The sequence below is a fragment of the Salmo salar genome, chromosome 20 (assembly GCF_965601325.2).
Source record: "Salmo salar chromosome 20, fSalSal1, whole genome shotgun sequence".
Lineage (NCBI taxonomy): Eukaryota > Metazoa > Chordata > Actinopteri > Salmoniformes > Salmonidae > Salmo > Salmo salar.
The window spans coordinates 52472501-52489870 of NC_138310.1; the positions used below are offsets into that span (position 1 = coordinate 52472501).

The 17370-nt window shown below is 46.6% G+C and overlaps 1 protein-coding gene across 2 annotated transcripts in view; it reads left to right on the forward strand.

Moving 5' to 3' along the window:
* LOC106580795 (bleomycin hydrolase) overlaps positions 1-8632 on the forward strand; it is a 20047-nt gene extending 11415 nt beyond the window's left edge. The window contains exons 7-12 of one of the 2 annotated variants that reach the window (XM_082966512.1): positions 3326-3481; positions 3722-3880; positions 4013-4080; positions 4445-4562; positions 5023-5095; positions 8318-8632. In XM_082966512.1, the coding sequence (XP_082822638.1) occupies positions 3326-3481; positions 3722-3880; positions 4013-4080; positions 4445-4562; positions 5023-5095; positions 8318-8469 (726 nt within the window). In that variant the 3' untranslated portion in view covers positions 8470-8632. The remainder of the gene's footprint in view (positions 1-3325; positions 3482-3721; positions 3881-4012; positions 4081-4444; positions 4563-5022; positions 5096-8317) is intronic. The other variant, XM_014162229.3, reaches the window with a different exon arrangement.
* Positions 8633-17370: the final 8738 nt, after the last annotated feature.

The following is a 17370-nucleotide window of genomic DNA, read 5'->3' on the forward strand; positions in this document are numbered from 1 at the left end:
CAGTGAGTTGAGTGACATGGTACGTTTTAGAGTGGCTACATCCCAAATGTGAACCTATTCCCTATATAGTGCACTACTGTTGACCAGGACACAGAGGGCTCTGGTCAGAAGTAGTGCACTATAAAGGGAATAGGTTCCCATTTGGGACGTAGCCAAGTGTGTTGGCTCAGCGCTGGCTGAAGCAGCAGGTCGCTGTGGGTGGGTTTGTTATTGTGTGGGCTCGTTTGCCAGCGCTGAAAAGCTGCCTGCCACACTTCATAAACTCATATTTCTTAATTTAACAACATTGTTACAATCTGTAATGACCCCATGTGTTTTCTGTTTACAAGGCCAGAAAGTCTCAATCAACCCCAGTCCGTTTCTTCTACCCCAGCTGCTCTCTCCAACGGGTCACTTGCATTACAGTTTCATCTAGGCTCTGTGTCCCAGGGCTTTGACTCGAAAGCAGCCGGCCCGTAGTCGCAAAACGTGTGTGAGTTGGAGGGCTGATCCAGGATCAGGTCCATCCTTTTTTTATTCATTGTGATTCAAAAGACAAAAACTGATCCTAGAGCAGCACTCCTGCTCTGAGATGCTTTGTGTGAGTACTGGCCTTGGCAGGTTCCGCCCTTCACAGTTATCAGCACAAGGTGTTTTAGTGTGGCGTGCTGTTGTTTTGTTTGTTTATTTCTCTCCTAACGAGCTGATTTCTCTCTGTTTGGGCAACGGGAGGTAAATCAACAAGCAAACAGGCATGCGTGAGCCGAGGAGGAAAGGATGGAGCGTGTGTGTTGCTTTAGCATTGATGCTAACTGGCTGTCGTGCTGCAGGTGCTCCAGTGTTTACTGCCAAGCATGCGAACACATGCTACGTAGGTACGCTCAAAGGCTAGCATGATCCGCTGAGACACGCAACCTCGCCGGATGCCTCGGCCATTTACAGGCCTTATTACCCACACCTGGGCTTCATCCATGTCACATGACACAAGAATATGATCTGCGTTGTCCCACAAGCTTCGGGGGGGGGGCTGGCTGTGGATCTAGAAGAGCTTCCTTAATCTATTAATTGCTGAGACTGTTGAAATTAAATGGGTTTGCAGGGCTTTTCTGTAGATTATAAGTACAGGGTCTTGTTCATTAGGCACCAAACGGATAAAAACGGGCAGGAAGTGGAATATCTTCTACCTTAAACTTGTCTAATAAGAAACGAGCCAGGTCTTAGACTACTGTTAATCAGTCCCGTGTTACTGTCTGGTAAGGCCTTTATGAAGATGGACACTTTCTTATTACAGAGTGTGTTTTAATCTTTATCCCATGCTATTAATGTCCTCTGGTGCAGGCGGTGCAATTTCCCCCTACAAACAAGTCTGCGCTCAGAAACCAAACGGCTTATAAACCCACAGCAACCAGTCCCCGACAGACTGCAGTCGTGCGATTCTTTCTGTTGTGTTTTGCGTTCGTTCACCAGCTCCACCCACCCACTGAAGCAGTGTTTTGGAGTGGGAGGGAGAGGAGCTACGTAGTGTACGTCAGAAGATATATAGACAGTGACACAGACGTTAAAAAGAAGGCAAGCAGTCTCTAAAGAAACCCCTCTCCCCCTTCCAGCCTAAACCCAGTGTGTCTGTCCTCGGTGGAAGGGCCAGGGTAGGGTGGTGGCAGGAAGGGAGGGTGGCCTGCCTGTCTGCTCCCAACACATGGCCCTGTCAGCCTCTGCTTGTCCATGCTGATGGATGGCTCTGTGTCCTGAGAGGAAGAGTGGGAGAGAGCCAACAGGATTGGTTGGATATCTGTAAGAGATTTGGTAGCCTAGTAGTGAGGAGGACTGTACAAGTGCTGAGAAATTAACCGTGGGTGAACACAGTGAAGGAATACAATGGAAAAAGTCCACTCATAATCAACATTCTAGCAGGTACATCACCGAAGAGACAATACCCAGAATCTTGGCGGTAGTGCTATATACATGATTCTAATGGAGACGTGCCCAGCCCACCCAGTGCCTCGTGCTCATCTTCGTCTGTCTCTACATCCGTTTTGGAGGCAGGTGATTCAATATTGACTCACTGAGGGCTGTGCTGCTGCAGCCTGCTGACGTCAGTAGGGCTCTGGCTCATTGTTTTGTGAAAAGCGTAGGCTCGTTTCACCGGGTCTACATGGGTGCTCTGTTGTGTTTGGACGGGATAGGCGTTTATTTAACCTGCCGAGGAGAGAGGGATGTGAGGTGGGACAGGGGCCGAGGGCACGGGGGTGAAGGGGCCTGTTTGTGTGTTCGGGGCATCTGGGCTCCGTGCTGGTTAAATTCAGGGCAGGGATGGGCACCGCTGGCATTTAGTCTGCGCCGTGGGGCAACGGGACAGTGAAAACAAACCTGGAGTCTTCAAGGCGCTGTCTTGTCTGTGTGTTGGGAAAGGTGAGGGTCTGGGAAGGTGGGAATGTGACTGGGTGTGCTGTCATTTTGAAAATATTTGTATTTATTTAACCTTTATTTAACCAGTTGAGTCAGTCAAATATCACATTCTTAATTTACAACAAGGGCCTGTGTGGGAATAGTTGACTACGATCACCCTGAACACAGGAATGCTATTAGTAGTTAATGTAGTTGACACAGTGGAAAAGTGCAGCAGCAACGGCCCCTGAGTGTCTCTGCTTTGGTGAAGAGCTCCGGGGCCAAAAATAATTCCCCAGCTCTATTTTCACCCTATGAGGAGTTTAATTTGTCTGGACTTTTTTTGCTGAAAGTAAATGAAAATAGTGAGAGTCAATGGGAAGTCCTCGTAAATATATAAAAGTCTGTGTGTATTGCGTATGTGTGCTCGTATACTAGCGGACGGACTTCCTACGTTCCAGTTTGGGAGTTGGCGTGCTATTTTTAAGCCTGTTTGATCGACAGCCCGCCGCAGCATTATCAAAGACAGAAAATGCAGGGAGTTCTCAAACCACCAGAACACCCGCTTAGATAATAGACTTTCATAGGACGGGTATATGTACGTTTTTAGAGGGACATTCCTGAGATTGCTGTATCAGTTTAAGGAAGGCTTATTCTGAGAACAGACTGGTGGAGGCCAGAGGAACACCAGGGGAACACAGTCAGAAGCCACAACAACAGGAAGAACGAGCGCTACAGCCAGGCAGAGTAAGAGGGATTGGGCTTTGGCAGGGCGGATATCCTCCTCACTACTGTTAAGCTCTTTTTGGTCCCCGAGTTTGAGTTTTACAATGGTACTTTTTGAGACTATGTGAGGGATATCAATGTGCTGTCTGTGTCTTATAGTGGTAATGCATGACTAACCTATGTATTTTTTTTCTGGCCTGGTTTTCTGTTTTTTCCCTGTGTGTGTTGCGTACAGGTCTTCCGGGTGGCGAGTGTGTGTCTGGGCAGCCCTCCTGACTCCGTTTGTTGGGAGTACAGAGACAAGGACAAGAACTTCCACCGCATGGGCCCCCTGTCCCCTCAGCAGTTCTACAAGGAGCTGGTCAAGCCCCTCTACAACATTCAGGACAAGGCCAGCTTTATTGATTGATTTGAATAAAATATCAATATAGGCTTTGTGTCATGCAGACCGGAGTCGATCATAATTCATTATTCCGAGAAGTTTTGTGAATTTTGCGACTCAGGAAAAGCACGGTGCCCAGTTTGTCTATATTAGACCAGGAATAACAACCTCTCTATAATCATACCTTCTCTCCCTGTGTTACTTGATGAGCTGAGTCTGACCCCTGGTCTCGCTCCCCCGCCACCACAGGTCTGTCTGGTGAATGACCCGCGGCCTCAGAACCCCTATGAGAAGCTGTATAGCGTGGAGTTCCTGGGAAACATGGTGGGCGGACACAACACGCTGTACAACAACCAGCCCATCCAGCTACTCAAAAAGGCCGCCGCAGACTCCATCAAAGAGGGAGAGGTACTGTGTGTGTGTGTGTGTGTGTGTGTGCGTACGTACGTGTCTGGGAAGTTAGATGAAGGCTGCGTTTGAGAACTGAGTGAGTATGCAGGGAGACTGCCTATAACGTATGTTTCTCTCTCTCTCTCGTAGGCTGTGTGGTTCGGTTGTGACGTGGGCAAGCATTTCCATGGCAAACTGGGCATCAATGACATGAATGTGTGAGTATTATGAGAGAGAAGCATACTGCCCTACGAAGCAAAAAGGCAGTAACTGCTCATTTGGTCGAAAAATGAGTTGTTATTTTTGCTACGTTAAATACATGCTTAATTATGTGGACAAATCCTGCCTCGTATTGTGTTTTTGAGAAAATGGGAGTCATATTAGCAGTAACTGCACTAGGTTACTATGAAACCAAGGTAAATAAAAGCCATTTTTCTCAGTTCCACGCTATGAGCAGTTACTGCCTTTTTGCTTGGTAGGGCAGTATACATGCAGCAACATCACATGTATAACTTACTATCAATCAGATGTGTGTGTGTGTGAGATCTCATCCTGTCTCTCCCTGTGTCCCCCATCTCTCAGGTTCAACCATGAGTTGGTGTTCGGGGTGTCCGTAAAGAACCTGTCCAAGGCAGAGAGACTGATCTTTGGAGACTCCCTCATGACACACGCCATGATCCTCACCGCTGTCACCGACAAGGTAGCACACACACACACACACTGTACACATGCACCGCATTTGAGTGTTTCCCAGTGACTCTACACCAAAGGCATCCAGTGTGTGTTTACAGTCGTATGAATCGGTTGCAGGATTTAAAATGGCTGTCAATCCCCCCCCCCCCCGTAAGTGACCCCAGCTGTCTCCTCCTTCCCCTCAGAACAGCTGGACGGTATTTGGGCCCTAGGCTACACAGCATAGGAGTTACCAGTCCTGCCCTGCACCCCACTGGGGATCCTGCACTCCTCTCTTAGTGATGAACATACTGTATAATCTGCTGTATTTATCACCATGTACTCCATGAATGACAGGCGTAAAGCAGAAAACACACAGACTTGTTTGGATTTCTTCTCCATTTGTTTGGTGCATCCGCCTCCTTATCGGGTTGTACAAAATCGTACACCTTTTGATTTCTCTCTTCTGTCTCTCTCTCTCTCTCTAGCAGGATGAAAAGGATGGAGGTTATGAGAAGTGGAGGGTGGAGAACTCCTGGGGGGACGACCGTGGGAATAAAGGTGAGAGCGCTGAGTCGGCCAGAGGTCAGAGGAGGAGAGGGCCCGTTCTCACGCGGACTTGTGACGTCTGTCTGCCTGCCTCTCTCAACACGAGAGGTCTGCCTGAGCCGAGCTATGTGAAAGCACAAACCCCTCGTCCCTCTTCCCTCTCTCACACCACAGGGCTTAGTGTACAATCACAGGGACAGTTGAATTTCCTGTCAGGTCGATTGAATTTGAAGTAGGATTAGGGAAAAAATGCTCCCTCCCCACCCGCCTGGCGTTGTTATGAATTTATAATTGACTTCTGGTGTGCAGGGCTGGTTTTGGTTTGGGGTTAGTTTTGCGGCATCCTCTCATGTCTGGCCCCCTACCTTAGCTTTGTCTGTTAAGGCTATGAACCCAGGAGGGAGAGAGAGCACATCAACGGGGCTGTTTCCCCCTCTCAGACAACGGCCCTTTGTCCCTCTCACAACACAGCAGTACGCCATTTTGTTTCAGCCTCCAGGCTTCCTCTGTGTGGAAGACTCCGACGCTGTCAAACCACAGGCCTATGTTCAAATTGTATTTTTCTTCCATCAAGCGCCGCTAAAACATTTGTAAGGAAACAAATACTGAACCCACCTTCGTTGGGACTGCATGGCTTTTTAATCAAAATATGTAATTATCCCCCCCCCCCCCTCTCTCTCTCATCCCCCACGCTTTCTTCTCTGTCTCCATCCCTCTACATTCCAGTGCAGATTATTTGGGTTTCTGTTATGTAGTCCAACTTTTGGGTCAACGACTTCATGTCATCTGCATATTGAGACTATAAAAAAGTCCTACCACCAAAGCCTCCTCAAATTAACTGTATTTCACGCATATCCCGTTCCATAAACATCCACGCAGATGGGAGAAAGCCTTCATATCCGCTCTCGTTTCTCTCGGATGTATTAATAAAGTTATTGAAAACAAATGATATGGAGGGTGGCCATGGAGAGCACTGTTTGTTTGACAGCTGGAGACTGGGGGAGGAGGGGGGGTGACTTATTTGTAAAGTTTCGAGGGTTAACATCTCTCCAACTGTCTGTAATATTTAGTTTCCCCCAAGAGGATCCCGCCTAATTAGGTTAACACCGTGGTGCCTGGTGCAAACTGCCCAAACCCTTCAAACACCAGGGCTTTTCTCAAGATAAATGATTATGGGCTTAGAGTGCACTATTTGTACTTTTACGCAGTATTATACAAATATGGGAAATGTGGGCCAATCTGACGTGATAGTCCCTTGTGACAGACTGTTTATAGGCTCGAGATGCCCTCTTCAACGCACCTCTCGGATTCTACACGACCCCTTTTACAACTACTTCGGTATAGTGAGAAACAACATTTGTGCTGGCTATTGCGATTCCCTTGTTAACATACTCTTTCTATCTGCTATTACAATCTGCTATTACATGTAGGAGGCTGATGTCATCGCAGATAGGTTTGGAAAATAATTGTCTCATTCTCGTGAACTAAGGAGACGATGGAAACGGCACGTGCTGGCCTGTGTTGTTGACGACATTTCAGCTGTACTATTCTATCTTAGTCAGGACAGCTCATCTGAATAAACTCCATCCACAGCTCTCCCTGTAAGACGGCATAGGACACATCTGCAGTCCCCAGTAAGACAAATAATGACGCTATACGAAACCACCAGCCGACACACGCGCGTCTTTCCTGGAAAGGAAGAAGACGCAGATTGAACACACACAGAACCAGGGGTGTTGTTTTGAGCTCAGGCACGTTTTTACGTGGTCCCCGTGATGTCATCGATAACTCAACTTTTCAGCGGGGGAGTGATGCGCTCTGAATACTCTGCCTGGATCCAGAGATGAGAGGAAAGTCAAACAACAGTCACAACCTGGTCTAGTGCCCAGCTCTGACCGTTACACAGTCCTGCATGACCACAGGGCTATGTTCATTAGGCACCAAATGGAAGAAAACAGTCTGAAACAGGGAGGGACTCCCTGGACTTGTCCAAGAAGAAAAGTTTGTTAAAACAAATTGTTTTCTGCTGCGTGCCAAAATGAACCCGCCCGCGCCTACTCAAATCCCAAGTCTCCTCCTATCTCCATGTGGACAGATTGGATCTGTTCCTGTCTGTCTGTACTTTGGGTTGTTAGTTTGTTCAGACAGGCTTATTTCCCTTGTAGATAAATTAGAACAATGTATGAGGAATGCCTTTATTGTCATTAAAAATCCTGCTCTCGCTGGTCTAATCTCTTCATATCAAGTGATTTATTTACTGTTCTTTATGATTTGATGTACTCTCTGTCACCCTTTCTGTGAGAGAGAGGCTGTGGCCTGTGTGTGTAAGTGTTCTCAGGGCCAAGGTCTGTGAGTAGGATCATGTATACTGAAGGTTGTGTTTCTGGGCTTGTTATGAAAATGTATTAGAGCAGGAGGAAGTGGCATTGGAGACATTCTGTAGTCAGTTTTTTGGGGGGCAGGATAAAGTGGCCTAATGCTGTGTCAATTAATAAAAGGATGTGTGTCGGTCAGTCCCTCCCTTGCAATCTGGAGATTTATCGGGCTGGGGTGTGCGAGTTGACAACTGAAGTGTGGGACAGACCTGGGTTCAAATACTATTTGACATCATTTCAAATACTTTAGCTTGGCTTGCCTGGTGCAATGGAACCAATATAAATGTCCCAAAAGTGGAAACCCAGCCCACCTGGCACTCCATGCAGGCTAAAGCAAACCAGTCCTAGCCATGCATTTGAAAGATTTCAAATAATATTTGAACCCAGGTGTTGTGTGGAACAGACAGACAGGGTGGAGTGGTCCAGGGTGGGGGTCCATCCTTCCCTCTCCTTGTGGAACAATAGGCCTGAGTCCAGGGGTGCTGACGGACGCCCCTCTTATCAGAACTCACACTTCAGAACACTCACACTCATTGCTTTCAGTATAGGGCAGTCCACTGAAGTACAGAGTGAGTTACTGGTACTGCTGTTAGCTAATGGATTTCAGACTGCCTGGCCTTAGAGACGGGTGTTAATCAAGACTAATGATTATTAAAACGAAACTCCAGCAGCTCATAGGTGATCTTGACGCTCCACTGATTGAATGGATCTTATACCAACAATATCAATACACCTTCATCAGGTCTTTAACTTTTTAACTTTATGAATTAACCCAATGTATCTCTCTCTCTGTGTGTGTGTGTGTGTGTGTGTGTGTGTGTGTGTGTGTGTGTGTGTGTGTGTGTGTGTGTGTGTGCAGGTTACCTAATCATGACCGACGAGTGGTTCTCTGAATACGTGTACGAAGTGGTCGTGGACAAGAAGTACCTGGCCCCCGAGGTGCTGGAAGTAATGCAGAAGGAGCCCATCGTCCTTCCTGCCTGGGACCCAATGGGAGCCTTGGCCTTGTAACTATGGAAACAGAGGGTGCCACCCCATCTCACCCGCCCGGTCTCAACCCTGGTCTGTTTGACTCCGCCCCATCTCTCTGGTTTTCCTCCTCCACAGACTTCCACCCACCACAGCCTGTTCTCTAGACAAATAATAAAAGTTTGTTTTTTTTACTGGAAAAACACACGTCTTCTTTCGGCCATTTTGTTTTGTCCATGTCCTCTTGTACTTCTCTCCGCCACCAGTGGAGTTTATTACAATTCATTTTTTATTTTTTGTGTCCTCTAGCTTCTTAAACATTCTGCGGAATGTAGAAAGCTCTGGGGTTGTTTAAAGGTTGTTTAAAGGTTGTTAAAAGGTCTGTATGTACCATCTCTTTGTTAGGGCTGGTTGAGGGTCACATCCTACGTAAGTAGTCCATCCCAGTCTTTCACCAGGAGACACACACACACATATCCACACCATCAGTCCTAGCTGTATGATTGAGGCCCAGCTTAATGCCATCCCTTCCTCTCTGCTAGCTTCCCTAGGTCAGAGGTCAACCTAGAGCGGCCAGGCTAGAGTGAAGTGTGTGAGTTAGGCAGGGGTGTCAGGAAGAAGCGTACCAGTCACCAATCCGGTGAGTTATCGTTCACTGACTGCCACTCTCTGAGAAAGGGGCGTGCCGGTTCAGCACATCAGCGTCCAGGGCAGCATAATAGCACGTCTATGACAGGTTCAGTCAGAGTTTAGTGGTGGTGATCAGACTAGTATGTTTTGGTGAATAAGCAGTAGGGGAATCTCAACTCACACACTCAGTTGATGTGGATAAAGACATCGGTGATTACGCACAAGCTCCCCCTATGAACTCGCCGTCTGCCCTGCTTTACTGTGAGCTCTGCCTGGAATGAGGGATGACAGACGGGCTGGCTGGAGCTCGAAGGTGAGGTGTCTGGATGGGTCAGCTCAGTCCCCTGGAACCCAGGCCGTGTGAAGCCTACCACAGCCCTCCACTCCGACCCCACTATTAAATCATTACAAGTCCCAGAGATCTCCTGAAACGACAAACGCAGGAACGGCCTGTAATTGAGTTTCCAAGAACCCCGACTCCTGAATTCCAACCCCCCTGAAGTCTCACTTTTCACCAGGTCTCCTCTGTTGAGTCGTCCCCTTTGGACGACTCATTTTCTATGCTTAGTTATTCGGCCCGCTGTTATCTGCAGCATCCATCTTGATGCTTTGTCATAGCTATGAATGTTCTAGTGCAGATTTCTCCTGTCTGTAGGGAGCACTGCATAAGTGGGCCACATGGAGGCGAGAACCATACAGGTGCATATTGACAGCCCTCTCACCTTAGGATCATGTCAATGGATCGTCTCAGAGGAGTGCTGATCTCAGATCAGTTTTGCCTTTCAGATCATTAATAAAAATGAATATAGTGACTGGGGGCCTGATCCTATTCTGAGACGCTTTGTGAGTACCGACCCAGGGCCTGTATTCATAAAGCCTCTCAGAGTAGATGTGCTGGCATACAAAATGTATGTGAACCCTTTGGATTTACCTGGATTTCTGCATAAATTGGTCATCAAATTTGATCTGATCTTCATCTAAGTCACAACAATAGACAAACACAGTCTGCTAAACTAATAACACTCAAATTAATGTATTTTTCTTGTCTAAATTGAATACATAATTTAACCATTAACAGTGTAGGTTGGAAAAAGAACCCTAAGACTAATGACTTCTCCTAAAGCTAATTGGAGTCAGGAGTCAGCTAACCTGGAGTCCAATCAATGAGACAAGATAGGTTATGTTGGTTAGAGCTGCCTTGCCCTTTGTAAAACACTCACAAAATCTGAGTTTGCTATTCACAAGAAGCATTGCCTGATGTGAACCGTTACTCGAATAAAAGAGATCTCAGAATACCTAAGATTAAGAATTGTTGACTTGCATAAAGCTGGAAAGGGTTGCAAAAGTATCTCTGAAAGCCTTGGTGTTCATCAGTCCACGGTAAGACAAATTGTATTTAAATGGAGAAAGTTCAACTCTTGCAGTCATCTTTGCAGGATGGCCACTCCTAGGGAGAGTAACAGAGATGTTAGCATGTTCCAGAGATTTCTGTAAGTCTTTAGCTGATGCTCTAGGATTCTTCTTAACCCCATTGAGCACTAAACAAGAATGGTGTTCATGGGAGGACGCCACGGAAGAAGCCACTGCTGTCCATATAAAACATTGCTGCACGTCTGAAGTTTGTAAAAGTGCACCTGGATGTTCCACAGCGCTACTGGCAAAATATTCTGTGGACAGATGAAACTACAGTTGAGTTGTTTGGAAGGAACACACAACACTACGTGTGGAGAAAAAAGGCACAGCACACCAACATCAAAACGTCATCCAAACTGTAAAGTATGATGGAGGGAGCATCATGGTTTGTGGCTGCTTTGCTGCCTCAGGACCTGAACAGTTTGCTATCATCAACAGAAAAATGAATTCCCAAGTTTATCAAGACATTTTGCTGGAGAATATAAGGCTATCTGTCTGCCAATTGAAGCTCAACAGAAGTTGGGTGATGCAATAGGACAACAACCCAAAACACAGAAGTAAATCAACAGCAGAATGGCTTCAACAGAAGAAAATACACCTTCTGGAGTGGCCCAGTCAGAGTCCTGACATCAAACCGATTGAGATGCTGTAGCATGACCTCAAGAGAGCGCTTCACACCAGACATCTCAAGAATATTCCTGAACTGAAACAGTTTTGTAAAGAGGAATGATCCAAAACTCCTGACCGTTGTGCAGGTCTGATCCGCAGCTACAGAAAACGTTTGGTTAAGGTTATTGCTGCCAAAGGACCAGTTATTACATCCAAGGGTTCACATACTTTTCCCACCCTGCACTGTGAATGTTTACACAGTGTGTTCAATAAAGACATGCAAACGTATAATTGTTCGTGTGTCATTAGTTTAAGCACACTGTGTTTGTCTATTGTTGTGACCTAGATGAAGATCAGATCAAATTTGATGACCAATTTATGCGGAAATCCAGATATTTCCAAAGGGTTCACATACTTTTTCTTGCCACTGTATACAGTAGACGGGGGACCTGATCCTAGATCAGCCCACCTACTCCGAGGCTTGAAGGACAAAACACAATAGAGGAGCACCAGAGTAAAGCTGTCAGATCTCGTTTCATTATTCCTCGGGGAGGTTGACGTTAATCGCCCCGCTGAGTTTGTTTGGTATGTTTAGCACCGTTGAGTTTGGAGGTGATGAAATGTTTTTTTTTTACATAGGTCGCTAGAACTCCTGGCTTTAAGAGTTGAGCGTTACACACACACACACAGTCATGGACACACACAGGCAGAGTTAGTTTCCATGTGAGGGGCTTTGGGGCCAGCTGGGCTCAGGATTGGGATGTAGTAGAGAGGCTGTTAAGGGGTTTTTAGGTGCTGTACCTTGTCCTTGGCAGCACTGAGCAGCAAATATGTAGCTTTGAAGTTTAGCCCCTCTACGTTCCCAGAAAGCGATTCCAAGAAATTCCACTACATTTTTTTCAGGGCTTTGTTGATGACTGACCTGATTGTGATGGGAGTCTGGATGGTGAATCTCATTCAACACGTAATACATAGCCTTCTTATTCAAGACGAATACTATAATATTATAATACTATACCCTTCAGTTCTACTACTTTCCCTGGCTCTTATGGACTGATAGATGTCCTGACGTCACCACTACCGAGACTTTACATCACTACCAAGGATTTATCTGGGTTCAAAGTCCTAATGCCTTTGTTTTACAGCAACTTAAAACCCTTTGTAGAGGACGGATTGTTCCACTTTATTTATTTCTCAGCCTCTTCTCGTGTGTATGTGTGTGTGTGTGTGTTGTGTGTGTGTGTGTGTGTGTGTGTGTGTGTGTGTGTGTGTGTGTGTGTGTGTGTGTGTGTGTGTGTGTGTGTGTGTGTGTGTGTGAGAGAGATGGGGATTAACCTACTGCAGCTTGGAAATAGATTGGAGTGACTCGCACTCGCAGCAACACCCCCACCCTGGTGTTGTGTTCTGTGTCTGACTGTCTGTGGTCCTCTAGTGACTGGACTTGGAAGTCTCTACCCTAGAGACTTAACCCTGACAAAGGGGGCTTCATTGCACAGACACACAGTGTATGACAGTCTTATGCAGGTGGTTGTAAGTGGAGTTAGGAATAGCTCCACTGTCACTCAGTTTCTTTCCCCTTCAGAAATATGCGTCTTGGATTTAGAAGCAAGAGATCCCTGCACTGGCAAAAACTGTGTGTGTGTGTGTGTGTGTGTGTGTGTGTGTGTGTCTAATCAAGGCAAAGTAGAATGTGGCCTTGGGTAAGCCCAGCTCTGTCCAGTGTGTATCCATGCCCTGCCTCTCCGGGATTCTGAGTCGGGACTGGGAGTGAGCTGGACGTCTATGGACAGCAGAGCTGGTCGCTGATCCCAGCAGCATCTCACTTCACCCCAGGTAGGACACATCTCTCTTTCTCCCTCTCACCCACCATTCTAAGCTATCCTCACCTTGGAACTGACCTATTGTAGGATTGCTTTTTCTCCAATTCCACAGACTTTCAGCAGTCTTAAGATTTAACACACATTCATATGGGTTTGTGTACAGGGAATAAAATGAAATACTGAGTGAAAATGTTAACTAGGATATAATAAACAGCCCTTATTCAGGACCCTGTCTTTCAGAGTTAATTCGTAAAATTCAAATAACTTCACAGATCTTCATTGTAAAGGGTTTAAACACTGTTTCCCATGCTTGTTCAATGAACCATAAACAATTAATGAACATGCACCTGTGGAACGGTCGTTAAGACACTTAACAGCTTACAGACGGTAGGCAATTAAGGTCACAGTTATGAAAACTTAGGACACTAAAGAGGCCTTTCTACTGACTCTGAAAAACACCAAAAGAAAGATACCCATGGTCCCTGCTCATCTGCGTGAACGTGCCTTAGGCATGTTGCAAGGAGGCATGAGGACTGCAGATGTGGCCAGGGCAATAAATTGCAATGTCCGTACTGTGAGACGCCTAAGACAACGCTACAGGGAAACAGGATGGACAGCTGATCGTCCTCGCAGTGGCAGACCACGTGTAAAACACCTGCACAGGATCGGTACATCCGAACATCACACCTGCGGGACAGGTACAGGATGGCAACAACAACTGCCCGAGTTTCACCAGGAATGCACAATCCCTCCATCAGTGCTCAGACTGTCCGCAATAGGCTGAGAGAGCCTGGACTGAAGGCTTGTAGGCCTGTTGTAAGGTAGGTTCTCACCAGACATCACCAGCAACAAAGTTGCCTATGGGCACAAACCCACCATCGCTGGACCAGACAGGATTGGCAAAAAGTGCTCTTTACTGACGAGTCGCGGTTTTGTCTCACCAGGGGTGATGGTCGGATTCGCGTTTATCGTCGAAGGAATGAGCGTTACACCGAGGCCTGTACTCTGGAGCGGGATCGATGTGGAGGGTCCATCATGATCTGGAACGGTGTGTCACAGCATCATCGGACTGAGCTTGTTGTCATTGTTGGCAATCTCAACGCTGTGCGTTACAGGGAAGACATCCTCCTCCCTCATGTGGTACCCTTCCTGCAGGCTCATCCTGACATGACCCTCCAGCATGACAATGCCACCAGCCATACTGCTCGTTCTGTGCGTGATATCCTGCAAGACAGTAATATCAGTGTTCTGCCATGGCCAGCGAAGAGCCCGGATCTCAATCCCATTGAGCACGTCTGGGACCTGTTGGATCGGAGGGTGAGGGCTACGGCCATTCCCCCCAGAAATGTCCGGGAACTTGCAGGCGCCTTGATGGAAGAGTGGGGTAACATCTCACTGCAAGAACTGTCAAATCTGGTGCAGTCCACGAGGAGGAGATGCACTGCAGTAATGCAGCTGGTGGCCACACCAGATACTGACTGTTACTTTTGACCCCCCCTTTGTTCAGGGACACATTATTCCATTTCTGTTAGTCACATGTCTGTGGAACTTGTTCAGTTTATGTCTCAGTTGTTGAATCTTGTTATGTTCATAAAAATATTTACACATGTTAAGTTTGCTGAAAATAAACACAGTTGACAGTGAGAGGACGTTTCTTTTTTTGCTGAGTTTACGTACTGTATGAATACACAACAACACATGTTTTTTCCAGCCTCTCAAACAACCATAAAGTAATGGTTCCATATCTGTAAATCATCGGTTCTCAAACTTGGATGGCCTTGCTGTTTAGCGTTGGGAAACTCACCAGGGAGAATCAATGGAGATTACTGTAGGCCTGTTTGATAGGATCCAGGTAGTGCTTGTTTGAGCCCTTCACACCTGCTGGGGATTATTTCTGTTACTTATTCTATTATTCATCCTCTTCTGAATCATATACCATTGTGATGTGTGACTTGCTATAATGACCGCAATACGTTCTATATGTTTGTCCCAAATTGAACAGAACCCTTAATCCCAGCCCTGTGTTGTTGTTATGCTGAGACTGAGTGAGTGCAGTTCCTCTGAGCTGTACCAGAGGGAGCTCTTCTCTCCCTGAGTCGGCGTCAGCCGGGACAATCCCAGTCTGTTGTGTTGATGAGAAGTACTCTGTCGAGACAGACTGAGGGCCTAGAAGGAGAGGAGAGACTGGTAGGACTGACTGTGGCGCTGAGAAGAGGAGGGTGAGAGAGAAGAGGTAGAGGGGTGGAGAGAGAGATTGTGGCGAGGGAGAGTGTCTCAGGGGGTTGGGTTGGGTTGTAAGCAAAAAGACACATTTCCGTTCTCTGGGGAGGGCAGTGAGAGGGAGAGAAACGATATGTGGTCGTTTCTACCTAGCTTCGTTGAATACACTGACTAAGTCATTCTGGATAAGAACTTCTGCTAAATGTAAAATGGGGAGGGCAGGGAGGGAGTGAGGGGGAGGAGGGCAAGGAGAGAGGGGGAGGAGGGCAGGGAGAGAGGGGGAGGAGGGCAGGGAGGGAGTGAGAGGGGGAGGAGGGCAGGGAGAGAGTGAGATGAGGGGGAGATTAGGATCCTAACTTGCTGATAGAGGGGAGCTGCCAGTGATTGTAATTGAAGAGATGAAAAGGTCCCATGGCTCCCTCCCTCCCTACAGTATCCCCTGCCCTGGTCCTCTTGTGTTTTCTGGCTAATCTTACTCTCTTTATCCATCTCCCTCTCTCTGTCTGTCTCTACCGCCCTCCCTACCTTCCTCTCTCTCTACCTCTGTCTCACTTTCCTTCTTTCTCTCGGTCTGCCTTTCTATTTTCCCCTTGATCGCAACACATTTTTCACGTGGCACACACAGAGACATACTTGCTCACACATGAACGTCAGACAGTTCAGGTGTTAATGAGAGTGCTGACTTGCCCCATGCTGTTAGGAGTCCTAGCCTCCCAGCGTAAATCCTTGTTTTTCTTTCCTACTCTACGATGGAGATGTGTAGAGCTTTTTTTTTTATTATAATTTTTTTTACAGCTATTACTGTGTCGCTAAGCTACACGGGGTTGCTCAAGACCCAATATGACTGATTTGTATGTGGGAACCACATTTAGTCAGAGGAAACTGCAACACACTTTTGAATAGTTCAAAGGTTAAGATGCTTATCCTCAAGTCAACAGGAGGTCAAGAGGCCCCAGTAACCATAAATGAATGGAATCACAATGGATAAATTCCGTTAAGTGTAGACCTTTTAGATATGAAATGGTAGATAGCATTGCTATCTTCTAGCCAGTAGGGATCTGCCTAGTTCAGACCGGGAGATGGTGGGGAGCATCTCCAACAAAGAGGCAAGAAGAGGGAGTTCCCCTACTTGGCATGGCACACTTGACATTTTCCAAACATTTCTTTATCTGGATGTATTCCACCTTACCAAGGAAGTGGGAAAAATGCCTATTACTCTGAGGGAGGGTTGGAGAGTGGAGACGTCTTAGTTGATTGTGTTTTAGACAGATGCAGCAGAGGCCTTTCAGACTGCTGGTACCTAATGGCTTCCTAAAGGTCTGGCTTTTAGAGTGATCTTGGTTTGCGTTGGTTGGGAAGGGCACGACGTGGGCACTGGTAAATCATATGGCAAACAGCACCATGGCAGGAGTAGTTCTTCATATGCTTCCTGTAAGTGCTTGTTTAATTGTCGTGTGTGTGTGTTGGGTGTTGTTGATTTTACCCAGGGGATAAGCACACTATCCTTCAATCTATAGTTCAGTGTATGGGGTTCCTATCGCAGACTGCTTCCTACCGCTTGGTGATTGGCTTGTTATTTTTAGTTCGGAGAGCTGAGTGAGATTAAAGATGCTTTTGGACTGCTTATTTGTTGTTCTTCTGCGTTGCTGTGTAACGTGCAACGCTGCTCGTCCAGTACTTCAAACTAACTCTCCTCATTTCATCATGACATTATTCACTTATTGTTTACAATATTTTGTTATTTTGAGAGGAAATGCGTAGCCTACAACTCAACTCCTCTTTTTGGCTGGAGATGTTTGCGAAACCATGCAATAATATTGCCAGGTGGGATGAGACAACCATTGCAAATGGGGAGAAGAGGGGGCCAACAGGTCAATGGTGAAGGAGGATACGGTCAGGTTGAGAGTGACAGCTCCTTCAAAGAAACCCTTCATCACTGCCAAATACATCTTGATAAGCATATCAGCCGCAAACCACTCATAATGTCACTCTTAGATGTCTTCCTATGTTGTCTTGAAAACCAATTCTCTGGTCGAGCCAACACATACTGCAGTTCTGGGTAAGTCTTAGTTTTGTCAACATGCTCTCTCAGGACTTTTTAATCCCCTAGCACCACTGTCTGGCTTTCTATTTCTGGTTTCTGGACCCTACCTTTTAATGTTTAGGGTCAACCATCACAGTGATTCTGTTGATGAGAACAGCTACATGATCACCGTTGAACATTTCAGTCTGTAGACTCTGTGGAGCTGCT